Source organism: Notechis scutatus, chromosome Z, assembly GCF_049901735.1.
Source record: "Notechis scutatus isolate UNSWTSFEM ecotype Mainland chromosome Z, rNotScu1.2, whole genome shotgun sequence".
Classification (NCBI taxonomy): domain Eukaryota; kingdom Metazoa; phylum Chordata; class Lepidosauria; order Squamata; family Elapidae; genus Notechis; species Notechis scutatus.
In genome coordinates, this window is record NC_142025.1 from 2,107,872 (window position 1) to 2,129,000 (window position 21,129).

A 21,129-nucleotide genomic window follows, 5' to 3' on the forward strand; every position below is an offset into this window, starting at 1 on the left:
ATATGTATATGTATATGTATATGTATATGTATATGTATATGTATGGCATTCAGCTTTGTTCGGGTATTTTCCCACATCATTGTAGTTGTGCTTTTAAAGTTGTAGCAACGTTTCGGCAGAATCTCATCTGCCATCATCAGGCTTCTGTATTGTGTTCGTCTGTGAGTCAGGCTTTTACAGTTGTTTCAGTTTTAAATTTGGGACTAGCCTACTGCTGTGCCAGAATGGCTTTTTCTTCATCCTGATTGGTTGGGAGTCTTGGTCTGTGTTTATTGGTCTTGGAGTTTGCTGTGTTCTGCTTGATTGGTGTTTCTAATATCTTCTGTCTGTTTTGTAGCTTTTTTTGTCTTGGTTGGCTGGCAACATTGTGTTCCTGTATCGGAGGCTTTTAGTGCAGCCTGGCTCTGAGTAAATGAACGGCTATCATTTGTTAGGAAGCTAGGTTTCATCTGGGTGCCTGGTTGGGGTGTGTTTGAGCTGGAGGTATCAGGTGAATTATGCCTCATTTTACTTCCTTACTTGTCTCAGTTCTTAAGTGAATCATTGTGGTTGGGAAGATAGCAGCCTCATCGTTAAGTGAATCTGGCTTCCCCACTGACTTTGCTTGTCAGAAGTTCCCAAAATGAAGCACGTGACCTCAAGGGCATTGCAACCGTCATAAATATGAGACAGTTGCCAAGCGTCTGAATTTTGATCCCGCAACGGTTGTAAGTGTTAAAAAAATGCTCACAAGTCCCTCTTTTCAGTGTCGTCGTAACCTTGGATGTTCACTAAACGAACTGTCGTAAATTGAGGACTACCTATAACAGAGTTGGAAGGGACCTTGGAAGTCTTCTAGACTGACCCCCTGCACCATTTAGACAAAAGGCCAATTGAAAAATGATCAGTTGGACCCATGCAAGGAAAATAAATACACAGGTAGTCCTTGAGTTGCAGCCATTTGCTTAATGACCATTTGAAGCCACAACAGTAAAATATAGGTAGTCTTTTATTTAAAACTGTTCGTTTAGGAACCGTTTGAAGTGACATCGACACTGAAAAAGGTGACTTATGACCGTTTTCACATTTACAACCACTGCAGCATCCCCAGGATGATTTAAATTCAGACGCTTGGCAAGTGACTCATATTTATGACGGTTGCAGCGTCCTGGAGTCACGTGATCCCCTTTTGCGACCTTCCCACAAGCAAAATCCGTGGGGAAAGCTGGATTCACTTAACGACCCTGTGACTTACTTAAGAACTGCAGAGATTCACTTAACAACAGTGGCAAGGAGCCTGTAAAGTGGGACAAAACTCAGTGAACAATTGTCTTGCTTAGCAACAGAAATTTTGCGTTCAGCTGTGATCGTAACCCGTGGATTAACCTGCGCTTTCGCTCTGACGGGCATCGTTCATCGCAACGCCCCTCTGTCCATCGGTCCAAAGATGCTGTACAACATTTGATATTTTTTTCCTCCCTCCACACGGGGGTTCCTTTTTCTTAAAATTTTCTTTTCTTCTTAATCCAGAAAATAACTGGATTAAATGAAATTTTTGCAGCAAGGGGCAATGGTCTCCCAATGGTCTTTATGGTCCACGAATCTTGGCCTGTCCCGACCATGTTCAGCTCGAAACCGCGGTCACTGAAACCTGGGATGTAAACATTCCATAGTGAGCCATTTATTAATACGATATCTTTTTAAAACAAAAATTAACCTGCTGTTTTAGGCTGGACGGCAGCTATTCGAGAAAGGGTTGGAAGTTGGCTTGGTCTCTGCTAAGAAGCCACCAAGCGGAGAACGTAGAATCTTAGGTCTGGAAGGGGCCTCGGAGATCCTCTAATCTGACCCCCTGCTCAAGGCAGGAGAACTTATTCTATCCTGGTCAAATGGTTGTCTGGTCTATTTTGGAAAACTCAGGCAACAGAAGGGCGCCAGGAAGCATGCTTTTTTTTAAATTTTTAATTGTTCTCATAGTCAGGACATCTCTCCTTAGTTCTAGATTGATTCTGTCCATTAGTTTCCGTTGTGTGTCTTTTTTTCCTTCCTTCCTTCCTTCCTTCCTTCCTCCCTCTCCTTCCTTCCTTCCTTCCTTCCTTCCTTCCTTCCTTCCTTCCTCCCTCCCTCCCTCCCTCCCTCCCTCCCTCCTTCCTCTCATTTAGTATTTGCTCACAGTGATGAAAAGTCACTTTGCAACCAATTCTTGCATTGTCCATTTTTACAGTTCTATAAAACAAAGGAAAGTTGAAGGAAGATCAAAGCAAAGCCATGATTTCATTTGGCATCTGTTTCACTTAACAACTGAGCTGCCAATGGATTGGTCACTAAATGAGAATTATGTCTATTTTCCAATTTCTTCTTCTTTCTCGCTTCCTCCTCCTCCTCCTCCTCCTCCTTCTTCTTACCTCTTCCTCCTCCTCCTCCACCCTTCTTCTCTCTTCCTCCTCCTCTTCCTCCTCCACCTTTTATCCTTCCTCCTCTTCCTCTTCCTGCAGTCAGAAGAAAGCCAGGTTTATTAATCCTAGTGAAAAAAATGCAAGAGAGTGACCATGTTGCTGGCGGCCACCTTGGCTATTCTGACCATTAACCAGGGTTTGTCTCAATTTCCCCTTTTGGGTGGCAAGTCGGAGCAATTTAATTCATGGGTCGATTGTGTTTCTGATTTCACAACTTTCCAGTTTGTTGTTCAATTCAAAACATCTCCAAGGCAGTTTGCAATTAGGCGTTTATAAAAATTAATTAAGAAGAGATGGTAAAGCATGCCTTGAAAAAAAAAATAGTAAACCATGAGCCGCAAACTGCCACGAAAACAAAACACGGCATTTTTTCCCCAATGAAAAACTATCTAAATTCCATGATTATTGTTTCTTAAAAACCCAGAGTTGTCAGCCAAAACAGTCAAACTCAAATATTTTCCACTGTGTTTGTCAACCAGTTTAGCCTACAGCCCTTTACAGACAGATCTAAAATAAAAACTCGGTTCATGCTTCTAGTCCTCATTGGTCCAGACTGTAGAAACCTGGCAGAGAGCAGCACTTGTGTCCGTGTGTATGTGTATGTCTGTGACTCCAAAAAAATTCACAAGACAGTTTGGTCTAGTGGTTATGCTTTGCCCCATTTTACAACCTTTCTTGCTGCAGTTGTTAAGTGAATCACGGCAGTTGTTATGTTAGGAACAGGATCATTAAACGAATCTGTCTTCCCCATTGAGTTTGCTGGTCAGAAGGTTGTGAAAGGGGATCCCGTGACCCCAGGACACTGCGACCGTCATAAATATGAGTCAATGATGCTGCAAAGGCCCTGAAAGTGTGAAAAATCATCATATCTCACTTTTTTTCAGTGCCATTGTAATTGTGAACTGACAAGTGTTTGTCAGTTGAGGCCTACCTGTAATAAAGGCGGAACGAAAATCAAATAAATTCAATGAAATATGGATAGACGTATATATTTTTTGTTCTTTTGGTTGGGTTGAGTCTTTCATCTAGAACTCAAACGTAGTCTGGACATTTTTTTTTAAAATTCAAAGCCATGTTTCTCCACATGGACAGCTATAAGCTGGGGAGGGGGACTTCAACTCCCAGAATCCCCCAGCGAGTTTGCTGGTTGAGGGATTCTGGGAGTTGAAGTCCTCCCCTCTTTAAAGCATGGCTGTCAGGGGATTCTGGGAGTTGAAGTCCTCCCTTCTGAAAGCAGGTGTCTCCAATCTTAGCAACTTTAAGGCTTGTGGACTTCAACTCCCAGAATTCCTCAGTCAGCTTGGCTGGGGAATTCTGGGGGTGGAAGACCTCCCCTCTTTAAAGCATACCGGCTGGGGGATTCTGGGAGCCCCCATTGCAGCCAAGTAGAGGCTGACGTGTCCTTTATCTACCTAGCAGGCTTGGTGAAGGTTTCCAGCCCATGGGGGTGGGGTTGGGCTAGCTGACCTCAAGGGGACCCTCTGAATTCCAGGATTCCCCAGACTAATTTTTGACCTCGGGATTATGGGATGGGGGTGATGTGGGGGGCTCTTTCCCTGTCAGGCACCCGAAGCAGGGAAAAAGAAAGGAGGACAAAGGATTGGGGTTCAAAGCTGGGCTGATGGAAATGGGGACAGCATAAAAACCCTTTGCAAAAATGACTTTTAAATTTGGATTATCTTGGCCGGACTGCTCTCCTTCCCTCCTGCTTTCCATCTGGCAGCAATCAAGAATTATGAACGCCGGCGGGAAAGCATTTTATTTTTTCACTTCCTTTTTCACCAATCACTGCATATTCTTAGAAAAAAAGTGTTTTTTTTAAAAAAAATCCAAGATAACTCTGACCGGGAAGTCCGGCTGTCCATTGCCGCTCCTGGTTTTTTTTTTTTTTTTTTTTGTTTTTCAAAAAAGGCCACAAAGAGAAGAAAAAAAATCGTGAGACTTGGAGCTGTAGAGGAGTGGCAAAAGGTCAAAAAAAAAAATCAAAATGGCGACCACAGCCGTATATGAGCACCGCATTTCTATTTTTTATATGTGGGGATTTGCTGGCCTGAATGTCGACCCCCATCTTGGGGAGGACTCCAGGGAGTCCTTGACGTACGCCCAGATTCAGGACAGAATTTCCATGCTAAGGAAAGTGGTTGCTAAGTGAGTCAGACAAATTTTTCAACCTTTGTTTTTTTTGTTAAGTGAATCACATGGTCGTTAAGTGAATCTGGCTTCCCTGTTCACTTTGCTGGGAGAACTTTATGACCACTTAACAGCCGTGTGACTATTTGAACAATTGCAGTGATTTACTTAATCACTGTGGTAAGATGGGCCATCCCATGCGGCAAAACTCACTGAGCAATTGTCTCGCTTAGCAAAAGAAATTTGCGTCTCAATTATGGCCATAAGTCAAGGATTAACTTTATAATATGAGCTCCCCTTCCCTCCCCTTCCTTTCCCTTCCCCTTCCTTTCCCTTCCCTTCCCTTCCCTTCCTTTCCCTTCCTTTCCTTCCCTTCCTTTCCTTCCTTTCCTTTCCTTTCCTTTCCTTTCCCTTCCTTTCCTTTCCTTTCCTTTCCTTTCCTTTCCCTTCCCTTCCTTTCCTTTCCTTTCCTTTCCTTTCCTTTCCTTTCCTTTCCTTTCCTTTTCCTTCCCTTCCTTTCCTTTCCTTTCCCTTCCTTTCCCTTCCCTTCCCTTCCTTCCCTTCCCTTCCTTCCTTTCCTTTCCTTTCCTTTCCTTTCCTTTCCTTTCCTTTCCTTTCCCTTCCTTTCCCTTCCCTTCCTTTCCTTTCCTTTCCTTTCCTTTCCTTTCCTTTCCCTTCCTTTCCCTTCCCTTCCTTTCCTTTCCTTTCCTTTCCTTTCCTTTCCTTTCCTTTCCTTTCCTTTCCTTTCCTTTCCTTTCCTTTCCTTTCCTTTCCTTTCCTTTCCTTTCCCTTCCTTTCCCTTCCCTTCCTTTCCTTCCCTTCCCTTCCCTTTTTTAAAGAGCCCCTGTTCCATTCTGGGATATTTCGGCAGCCTTGAATTTGCTGCCTCTAGCTAGGGAGGCTCGCTGTCTCTCAACCTTTGGGGCGACCTCCGTCCAAGCTCTTTCCCCCAGGGGTATCCAAGGAGTTCAAATGCCTTTTTAAAGCCCTCATTTGCTGCCCAGACTCCAAACACGTCCTATGAGGTCACACCTGCGCTGGGACTCTGCGGCCCAAAATACACCACCCTTTTCTATTGGCTGAAAGGTTACCCAGCCTGGAAATCCGACCCAATTGTTAGCTTCCCAGAGAAGGCAGAACAATGCTCGCCCAGTGACGTCTCAAAGAGAACGATACACTCTGTACTCCCAAAGAATCCTTACAACAGGTGGTTCTCCTCTTACAACCGTTCGTTTAGTGGCCGTCTGCAATGGCGCCAAAATTTTACGTATCTATTTATTTGGTTCTTCATCAAAATGCCCACGAGTTCCAGTTCTCCTCCTCTTCCCCCTGCCCAAACCTTTCTATACTGGTGTTCCTCGACTTAAAACCGCTCGTTTAGTGACCGTTTGGTTACAAATGGTACTGAAAAAACGGACTTATGACCCTTTTTTCGCACTTATGGCCGTCACAGCCTCCCTGTGGCCACACAATCAAAATTCAAGCAGTCTCGCATCTATGACAGCTGCAGGGTCCCCGGGGTCACGTGACCCACTTTTGCGACCTTCTGATGAATGAAGTCCATGGGGAAGCCCAGATTCACTTAATGACTGTGCAACTCACTTAACAGCTACGGCGATTCACTTAACAACGGTGGCAAGAAAGGCTGTAAAATGGGGCAGAACTCAACAACTGCCTCGCTTAGCCATGGAAATTTTGGGTTCCACTGTGGTTCGTAATTCGAGGACTCTCTGTAAAGTCCACTTTTCTGCACCGGATGGACCGCTGACTTCCTCTTTAAAGCCCCATCACTCACCACAATTCTACAATGGTTGATTAATGGTGAGCTGCTTTCGCAATCAACAGTTCTTCATCTCCGGGGTAACTTTGCTGGCTGCTGCAGATAGTTCTCAACTGACAACCGTTCACTTAGTGGCCGTTCGAAGTCACCGCGGCACTGCAAAAAGTGACAGGACCACTTTTCCACCCTTACGACTGCTGCAACACCCCCATGTGATCACGTGGTCAACATTGGGATGCTGCTGGATAAATGATTCGTATTTGTGACAGTCGCAGTGTCCTCTGTGTGTGTGTGTGTGTGTGTGTGTGTCGCGTGGTCCTCTCTTTCGACCTTCCGACAAGCAAAGCCAACCCGGAAGCCCAGATTCGCTTAACGACTGCGTGACTAAAACGTAAAAACCCCTCTTGGCTGGAAAGTTCGTAAAACGCGGCAAAATTCTCGCGTCGAGGCAGCAGAGTTTTGGGGCTCCGTTGGTGGTTGTAAGTTGGGGACTACCTCTAAACATATTGGCAAAAAAAATCAGAAAATAAAATACAAGCTGAATAGTCAAGAACTTGTTGATGACCCAAGCTCTGTAAAGGACCTTGGAATACTCACCTCTAATGATCTAAGTGCTAGAGCCCACTGCAACTACATAGCCAAAAAGGCATTAAGAGTTGTTAACCTAATCCTACGTAGCTTTTTCTCTGGTAATATCACACTACTAACTAGAGCATACAAAACATTTGCTAGACCAATACTCGAATACAGCTCATCAGTCTGGAACCCACATTACATATCTGATATTAGCACAATTGAGAAAGTCCAGAAATATTTCACAAGAAGAGTTCTCCACTCCTCTACTCGTTGTAGAATACCTTATGCCACCAGACTTGAAATTCTAGAACTAGAAAACCTTGAATTACGCCGTCTTCGGTCTGATTTAAGCATGGTATATAAAATCATACATTGCAATGTCCTACCTGTCAATGAATACTTCAGCTTCAACCATAACAACACAAGAGCACACAATAGATACAAACTCAAAGTTAACCGCACCAAACTTGATTGCAGGAAATACGACTTCGGCAATAGAGTGGTCAATGTCTGGAATACTCTACCCGACTCTGTAGTTTCTTCCCCAAACCCCAAAAACTTTAACCTTAGACTGTCTACTATTGACCTCACCCCTTTCCTAAGAGGTCTGTAGGGGGCGTGCATAAAGCGCACCAACGTGCCTACCGTCCCTGTCCTATTGTTTCTTTTATTTTTCTTATATGTACCCATTTCATGTATTCACAACTATGTATACACTTATATTTATTATCTGGTAAACAATTGGCAAATCAAATAAATAATAAATAAATAAATAAATAATAAATAAATAAATAAATAAATAAATAAATAAATAAATAAATAAACAAACGCCCGAAATAAAATACCCAGGCATAAAGTTAGAAGAAGCACTGAAAAAAAAAAAAAGCGGGATTGGCTCGTAGTTGCTCCTCAGCCTTGGGAACAAGGCCCTCCCAGCCCCATTGCTCAAGGCATGGGGGGGTCTTCAACTGCTCCCCCCCCTCACGCTCCTGATTCATGCTTGCATTGTCTTCCCGGACCGATTTGGGTGCCCTTATCCGAAATAGCCGAGCCCTCTGCCTTTCCCTTTTATAGCCAGGTTGCTATTGTGCGAACCTGGTATGTGCGATGCTTCGGGTAGGGGCCGGAGGCCAACTGACACCTGCTGTGACATTCAGGGGCCGGGAGGCGAATAAAGACCCTCCGCAGGGGACTCTCGGCTGCTCTGCCTTCTGCCCCTCGACGTGACCAGCTTTGCCTGCCTGCGGCCCCCTTCCCCCCGTCTCCGCCACGATGCCCCCAAAAACCTGAGCCGAAAAAACCCGAGCCCAAAAGGAGGAACCCAAGGCCGCCCCGAAACCAGCCCCTCCACCCACCTGAGCCAGAACGCAAAGAAGTGGAGTTTAACCCAGCCAACATCAAAGTAAGGGCTTTAAAGAAAAGAAAAAAGAAATAGGAAACCTGGTTTAGTTGGGGATGGGAGGGGTGGGGGTGCTTGGTTTTTAAAGGGTGGATTGATGCAGGGGGGAACAAGGTCTCTGCCTTCGGGGCGCTTCAGTTCAGGAGCCTGGCAAGCAGGCATCAGCGGTTTGGGATGCATGATCTCGAGGGAGCCCATCCGGCTCTTAAGATGCTTTGGTAAAAGACGTGGCCGAACTACAAAGCAGCTTCCGGCATGGTTTCACCTCTGCTGAGATTTTCTGGGCAGGTTTGGTTTTGCCAGGAGTGACAGAGGAGCCATTGTCAATGTCTGTCTGTCTGTCTGTCTGTCATCATTCTTTGTATTTGTCTCTTTCTCTCTCTCTGTTATCTGTCTGTGTCTCTCTGTTTCTCTGTCTGTCTGTCTATATATATCTTTATCCATATATCTATATCTATCTATCTTTCTATCTATCTCTATCCTCTATCATGTATTCATGTATCTTATATCTATCTATCTATCTATCTATCTATCTATCTATCTATCTATCTATCTATCTATCTATCTATCTATCTATCTATCTTACTGTGTCTATCTAGCTCTATCCTCTATTATCTATTATGTATCTGTCTTATTATCTATCTATCTATCTGTCTGTCTGTCTGTCCATCAGTCTGTCCATCCATCCATCCATCCATCCATCCATCCATCCATCCATCCATCTCTATCGTTATCATCTAGCTGTCTGTTTTATATCTACCTATCTATCCTGTCTATCATCTATCGTATCCATGTATTTGTCTTATATTGTCTATCTATCTATCTATCTATCTATCTATCTATCTATCTATCTATCTATCTATCTATCTATCTATCTATCTATCCTGTCTATCATCTATCATGTATCCATGTATCTGTCTTATCTCTCTCTCTCTCTCTCTCCATCATTGTCATCTTTATATTTCTCTTTATCATCCCCCACTCTCTCTGTCGCTATCATATCTCTCTCTCCATTATTCCTCTCTATCATCTCTATGTATTTCTCTTTTTCTCTCTTTCGCTCATCTCTCTCTCTCTCTCTGTTTCTCTATCATCTCTGTCAGAAGTTTTGGCCATAAGTTGAAGACTACCTCTTAAATATTCTTTGAGCAGACGGACCAGTGAGTTTATTACGAATTCCGCATCCGATCAGGATTTGAACCCAGTTCTCCTTCCTCCTATTCACCCCCTATGGCTTTCTCAACCCCTCCCATTGACCAAGAGAGAGACAATGGGGTGCAGCAGTTAAAGCCCTGAGCTTAAAAACGAGCTCCGCCTCCTTATTCTTTCCGGAGTCTGATTGGGTGCCACGGCCCAGGCTACCTCGCAGGAGTGTTAAGGGGATGAAATGAGGGCCGTGTAATATGCAACATACATTTTTCTATTTTAATTGCTTTTCATTGGTCACATTTATTTCGGGTGGCAGGAGGAAAACATTAAGGATGGTGGAGATAATCACAATTTCTTTCTTGTTTCTTTTCTTTTCAAACCAACCAGAGCACAGAAGCGGGATATTTGCAGGAAATGTGGTCACAACTCCATAATCTCGGCCCCCAGCTTGTTGGGGCCGCCATTTTGACTTTTTTGAGTCCCTGGCAGTCAATCTGCAGGGAGGAATGGCAGCTATTTGGCACAGACTCTTAATAGCCGACAACTGCTGGGGGGTGGGGGGGAGAGGTGGCATTGTCTTCCAGATTACCTGATGCCTCTTGACTTACCTTGGCCTTTGTCACTGTCCAAAATAGAACCGTGGTTTATTAAGAGAACTGTCACAGCATTTTCTGCATCACTGACCCCCCCCCCCACCAGGAACTTCTCTTATTTCCCCCTTGCAGCTGTCCTGTCTTTGTCTTAATAAAAAAAAGGGGGGAGGAGAGTTGGTTTTATGGGGAAAGGGAAGATGGAGGAGGAGGAGGATGGGAGAGGCTTGAGTAGAGGGTTGGACTAGAAGACCTCCAAAGCCCCTCCCAGCTCTGTTGTGAGGAGGAGGAGGAGGAGGAGAGAAGGCGAAAAGGAGAACAAAAAAGAAGGAAAAGGAGAAAGGAGAAGATAGACAAGGAGGAGGAGGAGGAGGAGAAGAAAGAGACGATAGAAAAGGAAGAGGAAAAGATGAACCAAGGAAAGAAGGAGCAGGAGGAGAAGGAGTAGATAGGTAAGTAGAAGGAGAAGAGGAGGAGAAGAACATAGACAAGGAAGAAGAGAGAAGAAGAAGAAGGAAAAGATGAGAAGGAGGAGGAGAAGAAAACAGGAGGAAAAAGAGAAGGAGGTGAAGGAAAAGGAAGAAGAAGAAGGAAAGATGAGAAGGAGGAGAAGAAGAATGTAGACAAGGAGAAGAAGACAAGAAGGAGAAGGAAATGGGGTGGAGAAGGAGAAAATAGAGGAGGAGGAGGAAGAAATGGGAAAAAGGGGGAAAGAAGGAAGGAAGGAAGGAAGGAAGGAAGGAAGGAAGGAAGGAAGGAAGGAAGGAAGGAAGGAAGGAAGGAAGAAAGAAGAAAGGGAGGGAAGGAAGGAAGTTCCTGGGAGTCCATCTCAGCGAAGATCTCATCTGGAAAAACAACACAACCCAGGTGGCCAGGAAAGCCCAACAGAAACTCCGCTACTTCCTCAGGGTCTGGCTCAAAAACAAGGCGGAACAACGGACGACCTCCTTCGACAATAGAAAGTGTCCTCACATATTGCTTCATGGAGTAGTATGCTGGCTTGACAGATAGAAAGACACTATAGACTAGAGGGTGGTGAGCCCCGCACAAAACATCGTAGGCTGTCTCCATGAAACCACTAGTGCCGGGGACTCCAACCACGGCAACTTTAAGACTTGTGGACTTCAACGCCCAGAGTTCCTCAGCCAGCTTTGTTGAAGTCCACAAGTCTTAAAGTTGCCGTGGTTGGAGTCTCGGCACTAGGCGACATCCTTTTGCGAGGGTTCTCCGCCTTAGAAGAGCGAGGAAAATCCTCAGGGACGACTCACCACCTGGTCAGCCCTGCTTCACTCTCCTACCATCGGGAAGGGGATACAGAAGCATAGCCAGCCGCACCAAGAGGCTGAAGAACAGTTTCTACCCGTGGGCTGTCAGGCTCCTGAATGCGAAATAACGACCTCATACGATAGACAATGTGCAACATGTTCCACACTGGTGCAATAGGGCTGTGTGTTTGTTAGTAGGATTCACTGGGTTAGGGATTTTCTCTCTTCACTGTGAGTTGTATTGTGTCAGGGTGGTGCACAAAGGGAGGCTTAGCCAATCTCATTGTACACATGTTGTGCACTGACAATAAAATTTGGAATGGAATGGAATGGAATGGAATGGAAGGAAGGAAAGACACCCCCCCTCTTCAACCTCCCAATTATGTATCAACCCCCGTGGAAAATATTTGCTGGGCTTTTTCATTGTGTGTCCCTCGGGCGAATGTGAATGTATGTATCTAAAAAACACGAAGCAGGCAGAACTAGAACTCACCGCCACCCAGTCTCTAAATTCCCCAAAATCTTCACACAGGGATAAATAATGAATCAAGGCTAGTCAAACTTTTTTTTTTAAAAAAAAAAACTTGTTTGACCTTCTTCCTACTTCACCTCGCAGGAAACCCCCTCCTTGTTGTGGTTGTCGTTGTGTAGAAATTTTGCTGGCACCTGGGAAAAACAAAACAACAACCACTGAGTCAGATTAAATACTCATTTGGTTTGGATAAACATGATTGTCCTGTAATTATTGCTCCATTTAAAGCCAAAACTAGCCACCATCAGCTCTTTTGGAGCACAACAACCTGGTTTGCAAACATCAATCTGGTTTCCCTTTTATTGAATGTGTAATTCTAATTAAACCTGAGCGCATAATGTCATAGAATAATTCGTATTTTTATTTAGTGCGCCATTCGAGCTTTGTGCAATAAATGACCTCATTTTCTCCAGTGTGTTGAAAAAAGAAAATTCTTCATAACTTTTCCAACTTATTAATTTAATTTCCACATGAAAAAAAAAATCCGGGTAGACTTCTTCTACAGCAGAAAGAGGGGGGGATTTTAGGGATCCCCCCAGGTTGCATTGGGCCCTTTGGCTGGCCCTGGCTGGCCCCTGTGAGATTTCTCAAAATTTTTTAAATTTAATGTGAATAAGTTTACGTCATTTAAGCAATATACAACTGTATTCCTTCTGGAAATAGTCCTAGATTTAAAACCACAATGGAACACCAAAATTTCTGTTGCTAAGCGAGGCTTGGTGCATTTTACGACCTTTCTTGTCACAGTCATTAAGTGAATCACCGCCGTTGTTAGGTTAATCACATGGTTGTTAAGTGAATCTTAACAACCTGGACTTTGCTTGTCAAAAGGGGATCTCATGACCCCTAGATGCTGCGACCGTCATAAATATGAGTCAAGTTATGCCAAGCCTAACTTGGAACGGTCACTAAATGAATGGTTGTAAGTCGAAGAGTAGCTATGTTTGTTTTGCTAAATTTGACTTACCTGCAGGGGTCCCCCATTTGGGAAGGGACTGCTGCAACCCGTCCAGATTTAGGAAAATTGACATGCCTGGAGTCAAAGATGAAAATAAATTAGCTGTTAAATAAATTAACAGACACTGCGCAGATCAAAATTCTGTTTTTCTCGGAGCCCTGCTATTTTTATGACACTCTTGCTCTACGTTGGATGGATTTCTTTATTAAATGTCGATTCCTGGAAAAACCCACAAGACAGAAAGGATGGAGACAATTCATGGATAATTTAATTTTATCCTGTTTTAAGGCGTGACTAATTGAGTTGGCCTCTTCTTCCATTCTTGAGTTTGCAGTTAATTCAGAGAGATTTTGACGACAATTATGTAGCCGAGGAAGGCTGGAGACTTGACTTTAAAAAACAAAACAAAACAAAAATGGAAAACAACGATTGGAGAGGCTAATTTGCAAATCAGTTAAGTCTGGAGGAGTCAGTGTGGCAACTTGAAGAAGTTGGACTTCAATTCCCAGAATTCCGTAGCTATTATTATGTGCAGTGTATACTTCAACTGTCTGTATTTCTCTTTCTCTCCTTCTCGCTTCCTCTCCCTTTGTCTCTCTCTCTTTCATTCTTTCTTTCTCCCTCCCTCTCTCCTTCTCTTTTTCTTTCCTTCTCTCTTTCTTTCTCATTTTCTTTTTTTCCTCTTTCTCCCTTTCTCTTTCTCCCCTTTCTCACTCTTTTCTCACTTTCTCTCTTACTCTTTCACTTTTTTCTCCACCTCTCGTTCTTTCTTTCTCTTCCCCCCTTTCCTTTCTCTCTCTTTCCCCTTCTCCCTTTCCCTCTCTATTTCTCCTTTTTTCTTTCTCTCTCCCTTTCTCTCTCTTTTTCTCCCTTTCTATCTCTTTCTCTCTCTCATTTTCTCTCTTTTCCCTTTCTCTATTTCTTTTTCTATCTTTCACTTTTTCTCCCTCTCCCTATCTCTCTTTTTCTTTTTTCTTTCCTTCTCCCTTTCTTTCTCATTTTCTTTTTCGCCCTTTCTCTCACTCCTTTTCTCCCTTTTTCTCTTCACACTCTCTCTTTCTTAATTCTCTTTCTCCCTTTCTCCCTTTCTTTCCCTTTCTCTCTTTCTTTTTCTCCCTCTTTCTCTCTCTTTTTGTTCTGAACGTGGGAAGGGACAACCTCATGCTTAAGGCAAGGGCTAATTTTAACTCAGGGCAGGTGGCCCACCCCTGACTCCAGGCATATAAATTTAAAAAATGCTTAAGGGGGGGGGGGAGCAAATCCATTTTTGAGACCGCGAAGGAACTTACTTAGCCAACATCATTCTTGAAAATACACGCGCACACACACAAACACAACTAAGTTGGAGTTGTGTTTCTGCGGAGAAAAAGAGAATGAAAAGCAGAGATAGCCATCTGCTCAGGAGGAATCTAAAGCAGATTTTTGAGCTGCATTAGCAAATAATCCCCAGCCGCTTTGTCTAATCATGGTTCCCATTTCTCAGCAGGGTTGTACAGTAGTCCGCGAGTTACGACCACAATTGAGCCCCCAATTTCTGCTGCTAGGCGAGGCAGTTGTTAAGCGAGTTTTTCCCTATTTTACTACCTTTTTTGTCACAGTTGTTAAATGAATCACAGATGTTAAGTGGGTCACATGGTTGTTAAGCGAACCTGGGCTTCCCCATGGACTTCACTCGTCAGAAGGTCGCAAAAGGGGATCATGTGACCCCGGGAGACACTGCGACTGTTGTAAGTACGAGTCAGTTGCCAAGCGCCTGAATTCTGATCATTTGACTATGGGGATGCTGCAATGGTCGTTAAATGTGAAAAACGGGCATAAGTCACTTTTTTCAGTGCCATCATAACTTTGAAGTGGTCACTAAATGAATTGTTGTAAGTCGAGGACTATCTGTAATTTTCCTTTCTTGCTCCTTAATGTAATTTTCCAAAGCCATAGAACAGGGTGGTGAATTTATTCTTCTTACAATTTATTCTTTTCTTTCTTTCTTTCTTTCTCTTTCTTTCTTTCTTTCTTTCTTTCTTTCTTTCTTTCTTTCTTTCTTTCTTTCTTTCTTTCTTTCTTTCTTCCTTCCTTCCTTCCTTCCTTCCTTCCTTCCTTCCTTCCTTTCTTCCTTTGTTTGTTTGTTTCTTTCTTTCTACCTCTTTGTCTCATTCTTTCATTCTCTTCTTCTCTCTCTTTTCATCTCCTGCCTCCCGCCTCCCTCCCTCCCTTCCTTTCTCTTCCTTTCTTTTTCTTTTTCTTTCTCTCTCTCTCTCTCTCTCTTCCTTCCTTTCTTCATTTATTAATGAAATTGATTTGCCATCCATGTCATATCCAACAATGTTTTAAAGACATTAAAACATTAAAGGCCTTAAAATCAATAGAAAAATTTAAGAGCACCATGCTTGCAAACACCGAGAATAATATTGACTTATGACCATTCGTTTAGTTACAACACTGAAAAAAGGTACTTAGGACCGTTTTTCACACTTACGACCATTGCAGCATCTCCTTGGCCACATGATCAAAATTTGGATGCTCAGCAACTGATTCATATTTATGACGGTTGCAGTGTCCCGGGGTCATCTGATCCTCTTTTACAACCATCTGACAAGTGGAGTCAATGGGGAAGTCAGATTCACTTAACCCAGGGGTGGGATTCAAATTTCTTAACAACTGGTTCTGTGGGCGTGGCCTAATTTGTGGGTGTGGCTTGCTGACTGGGCATGGCTTGGTAGCCATGTGACTGGCTGGGCATGGCTTGTATGTAAATATTATAAATATTTATGTAAATATAGAATTTTGTATTTAAAAAAAGAGCAACTTTTACCCAGAACCAGGCAAAGCAGGCAGGCAGATTGAGTTGCTCGCAGAATCACAGATTCACTCAGAAATCTACCTTTCTGCAATCTGCTGCCTGAGTCTGCACTGAAAAATAGAAGCTTCAGTCCTCAGGAAGGTTCAGCTCTGCTTTTAGATTAGCTAGAAAGCAAGAAATCCAACCATTTCCTGCTTTCTAGCTAATCTAAATCTCCTGGCAGAGCAGAACCGTTGATGGTTGGGAAGAAAAAAAAAGGAAAAGTAGCAACTTACTAAAGGCAGGCAAGTTGGATGGAGTACATACCAGGTAAGGAGTGAGTAGACAGGGAAGCGAGGGGCCAGCCAGTGGAGCGATTTGCAAGTTATCTGAACTGCGCAGAATCATAACAACCGGTTCTATAGAACTGATCTGAGCCGGTAGACTACCATCCTTGACTTAACCACAGTGTGACTAACAACTTCAATGATTCACTTAACAACAGTTGTAAAACGAGGGAAAATTCAGGGAACAAATTTGCGGCTTAGCCACAGAAATTTAGGGCTCAATGAAGTGTCGTAAGTCAAGGACTACCTATATATAACACGCCAGTGTTTAAATGTACCCAAGAAGTCCTCCACGTATGACCACAATGGAAGACAAAATTTCTGTTGCTAAGCTAGATGGTTTTTAAGTGAGTTTTGCCCCATTTTATGAACGTTGCGGCCACAATTATTGGAACGGTCACTAAAAGAACCTTGCACCTTGTCATGAAAAGGTTACATTTGGGTTTCCCATTTGATGGCAAGTATGAATAATAATCGACTTTTTCTCCCCTTCCCTTTCAGCTGGAGTTCAATAATGATCAAATTGAAGGTAAGAGGCGCAATCAAGGGGTTTCCCTAATTAATTAATTGCTAATTACTTCCAGTAGTTCAGCCTCAAGGGGCTCTTGGCACCAGCACCCTTCACTAACAAAAGGGGGGGAAAAGACTGAAAAGGGGAATAATCCTCGAGTTATGACCGCTGGGAAGGAGGCAAATGGCAATCATGTGACTGTGAGGATGCTGCGACGGTCGCAAGTATGAGAACCAGTTGTAACTTAATGTTACTCAGTGAAGGCAAGTTCTGGGACTTGAAATCTACCCCTGTTAAATTCATGGTCGCCAGGGAATTCTGGGAATTGAAGTCCTCCTCTCTTAAAGCCTTCTGGCTGGGGGATTATGGGAGTTGGAGTCCACCCATCATAAGGCTGTGAAGATTAAGTATTTCCCTCTGCTCCGGGCGCTCCTCGACGCTTCTTTTATTTTCCACGTTGCAAAGCCCTTTCCAACTTTCATCGGAGGCTTCCTTATTTTGATCCCACCGCTAGACTCCTTTCGATCGAACCCTCCCGGCTTCTCCTGGTCTATTTCAAGCGCCCACCCACCCCCCCAAAAAAACCCATCAGCAGCCGTGACTTGCTTGGCGGTATTGGAAATTGAGGCAGGCAGAGAAGCTGGGAGCGAATTGATCTGCGGATGAGCAGCGCAGAATGTAAATCAATAGGCTAAGGATGAACAATAGCAGGAAAGGGGTCATTTTGAATTTGTGTATTTTATTTTATGTTGCTCGCTTGACAAAAGTTGTTTGATAGCAAAACATAATTAGATGGAAGGGACCCTGGAGGTCATCTAGTCCAACCGCCAGCTCAAGCATGAGGAGACCCTACAATCAGGACTCGACTTAACCGCCACAATTGAGCCCAAAATTCCCACTGCTTCAGTGAGACAACTGTTAAGCGAGCTTTGACCCATTTTGTGACCTTCCTTGCCATCGTTGTTAAGTGAATCACTGCAGCCGTTAAGTTAGTAACACGGCTGTCAAATGAATCTGGCTTCCCCATTGACTTTGCTCGTCAGAAGTCGCAAAAGGGGATCATGTGGCACTGCAACGGTTGGAAATATGAAACAGTTGCCAAGGGTCCAAATTTTGATCATGTGACCATGGGGGAATACTGCAACGGTCATAACTGTGAAATATGGTAATAAGTCCCTTCCTTCCTTCCTTCCTTCCTTCCTTCTTTCGTTCCTTCCTTCCTCCTTCCTTTCTTCCTCTTTTCTTCCTCCCTCCCTCCCTTCCTTCCTTCCTTCCTTCCTTTCTTTTTCTTTCCCTTTCTTTCTCATTCTCTCTCTTTCTTTTTTTTCTCATTCCTTTCTTCTTTCCTCGCTCCCTCCCACCCTCCCAGCCTTAACTTCTCTTCTTCCTTCCTTTCCTTTTCTTCTTTCTCATTCCTTTCTTCCTTTCCCTCCTCCTTCCCTAACACCTCCCTCCCTCTTCTTCCTCTCTCCCTCTTCTCTTCTCTTCTCTCTCTTTTTCTTTCTTTCTTTTTCTCTCGCATAGCTGGATAACCGATGCCTGCCATGCAGTGCCCTTCATCTAATTATCAAGCTCTCTCCCCGCTTTATTTCTTTACGGCTTCTGAATGCCATGATATTTCAAATATGGCCCCGGGGAGATTCATCCGCAAAGCAGAGGCTCCATAGACCCACTTCTGTTGTTGGGGAGATGCTGTACCTGGGACAAAATCATTTTGTAATTTTATTTAGTGCAATTCAGTCCCGTAACCTACTGAGAATCTGTTGTGCATGTAAATATCAAAACTAGAGCAAAGTGATTAACGGAATGAAGAAGAACAAAGGAAAGTAACCAGCCAGCAACGTCTGGGTGGAAAATTATATATGCAATTAATCCTCAACTTACAACCATTCCTTTACTGACTACTTGAAGTTACGATGGGTAAGCAAAGTCAACGGGCTAGCTGGATTCACTTAACAGCCAAGTTCCCAACTTAACAACTGCAGCGACCCGCTTAACAGCAATGGCAAGACAGGTCGTAAAATGGGGCAAATCTCATGGACTATCAGTCATCCGATTCTCGACAATAACCGGGGAATTTAAAACTTTCGAAATGCTCCTGAACTTTGAAATGCTTAAATATGCCAAATTTCATGTTTTTCTACATCTGAAATTTGCAGAGGTCGGTGGCTTTAAGCTAATTAAGAAGATGGGTTGTCGCTGTTGTTTTTTCCTGTTGGAGTCCCACATTCTTGGGTTGGACGAATCTTATTATCATAAACTGGGTGGGTTTTTCCCCCCCTTTTCTTTCTTTCAATCATAACTGTCCCTCTGGGGACATCGAAATGCACTGGAATGAAAACAGAGCGGATAATGAGACCAACAGCAAAGTTTTTCAAACTTTTAAAAAGCAAACCAAATCAGAAAATTCAGGGGAGTTGTAAATGAAGAATTATTATGTTTAAATAACTCCTTGTTTACTTATTTATTTACATTTCCTATTTCATAATCGCCATCTCCCTCGGGCAGGGAAGTGCCAACAAACAAGATGAAATTGAGGAAGGTCTTCAACTTACAACCATTCGTTTAGTGATCATTCACTAAAGTTACAACGGCACTGAAAAACTGGACTTATGACTGTTTTTCACACTCACGACCGTTGCAGCATTCCCCGTGGTCACGTGATCAAAATTCAGATGCCTTGGCAACTGGTTCCTATTTATGACGGCGGCATCATCCCGTAGTCACCCGCTACCCCTTTGCGACCTTCTGACAAGCAAATTCATTGAGGGAAGCCATTACTAACTTAACAACTGCGGGTATTCACTTAACAACCGTTGCAAGGAAGGTCGTAAAATGGGGCAAAGTTCACTTAACAGCTGCCTCAACAGAAATTTGAGGGTCAATTGCGGTCGTAAGTCAAGGACTATCTGTGTATCAGAATAACAGAGTTGGAACAGAGTTAAAAGAATGTGGAGGTCATCTAGTCCAGCCCACTGTCTGTACAGGAGACCCCCATACTGGATAAATGGCTATCCAATTTCTTCTTAAAAAACGTCCAGTGTTGGAGGATTCACAACTTCCAAAGGCAACTTCTGTTCCACTGATTTATTGTCCTGACTGTCAAGAAATTTCTCCTTAATTCCAGGTTGCTTCTCCCCTTGATGAGTTTCCATCCGTGGCTTCTCGTCCTGCCTTCAGGTGCTTTGGGGAATAGCTTGACCGCCTCTTCTTTGGGGCAGCCCCTCAGATACTGGAACAATGCCATCATGTCCCCCCTTTTTTCATTAAAGCAGACACCCCCAATCCCTGCAACTGTTCTTTATATGTTTAGCCTCTATTGTTCATACATTTTAGTATGCGCCAGCCATCTGGTGCAGTTACCAAAAAAAAGCCAATGCAATGCTAGGCTGCATTAACAAAGGGATAAAATCCAGATGACGTGAAATGTTAATGCCACTTTATAAGGCCTTGGTGAGACCACAGTTGGAATTCTGCATCCAATGTTGGTCACCATGATGTAAGAAAAGAGGTTGAGACTCTGGAAAGAGTGCACAGAAGAGCTACAAAAGAATAATTAGGGGACTGGAGGCTAAAACATATGAAGAACGGTTGCTGCAATTGGGTATGTCTAGTCTAATGAAAAGAAGGACTAGGGGTGACATGTTAGCAGTGCTCCAATATCTCAGGGGCTGCCCCAAAGAAGAGGGAGTCAAACTATACTCCAAAGCATCTGAGAGCAGAACAAAAGGCAACGGATAGAAACCAATCAAGGAGAGAAGCAACTTAGAACTAAGGAGAAATTTCCAGACAGTGAGAACAATTAACCAGTGGAACAACTTGCCTCTAGAAGTTGTAAATGCTCCAACACTGGAAGTTTTTAAGAAGAGGCTGGACAGCCATTTATCTGGAATGGTACAGGATCTCCTGCTTGGGCAGGGGGTTGGACTAGTTGACCTCCAGGGCGCCTTCCAGCTCTATTATTCAGTATCCTACTTTGCAAACAATTTCGCGCAATTTTTCCTGTGGTGTTGTTTTTCTCGCCGTCTTCAGAATTCAGGGAGGTCTTTGAACTCTTCGACCGGACTCAAAAGGGCGAACTGAAAATCACTTACGGGCAATGTGGGGATGTCTTGAGGTCCTGTGGCCAGAACCCCACCCAGGCAGAAGTCCATAAAGTCCTCGGACGCCCGAAACCAGACGGTCAGTTTCTGCTGCTCAATGGCCTTGAGCGATAAGCAATTTTTGCACGTTTGAGTGGGTTTTTCCATCCAAAACGGGCCCAATAATTTTATTGGAAGGGAGTCCTCACTTAATGACCAGTCCCTTAGAGACTTCTTGGAAGTTACGGTGGATTTTCCCAGAGCTTCTTATGACCCGGGTTCAAAATTCCAATAGTCGCCCCTCTCCCACGCACTCACGCGACGGTCCCATTTTGGGGTACTCAGCCCGTATTACGGCTGTTTTGATGTATCCTGTGGTTACACAATCGTCTTTTGCGGTGTTTTTTGGGGTGGCTTCTGGCAAAAGATGCCACCGGGGAAAAGGGGGTTCGTTTAACAATGGCGGCGTTCGCTTAGTAATTGCAGCATTCGCTTAACGACCGAGGCGTTTACATAGTGACTGCAGTGTTTTCTTAACAACTGATTTGTTTGCTTAATAACTGCAGCATTCACTTAACGATTGCAGCATTCACTTAACG

The 21,129-nt window shown here is 43.7% G+C and overlaps 1 protein-coding gene across 1 annotated transcript in view; it reads left to right on the forward strand.

The window, feature by feature from the left end:
• Positions 1 to 8,071: 8,071 nt before the first annotated feature.
• The window catches only part of MYL3 (myosin light chain 3), a gene marked incomplete at its 5' end in the record, with an annotated part of 23,238 nt that continues 10,180 nt past the window's right edge, over positions 8,072 to 21,129 (forward strand). The window contains 3 exon segments of the mRNA XM_087947211.1: positions 8,072 to 8,323; positions 16,439 to 16,466; positions 20,481 to 20,630. Of these exon segments, the coding sequence (XP_087803337.1) occupies positions 8,072 to 8,323; positions 16,439 to 16,466; positions 20,481 to 20,630 (430 nt within the window).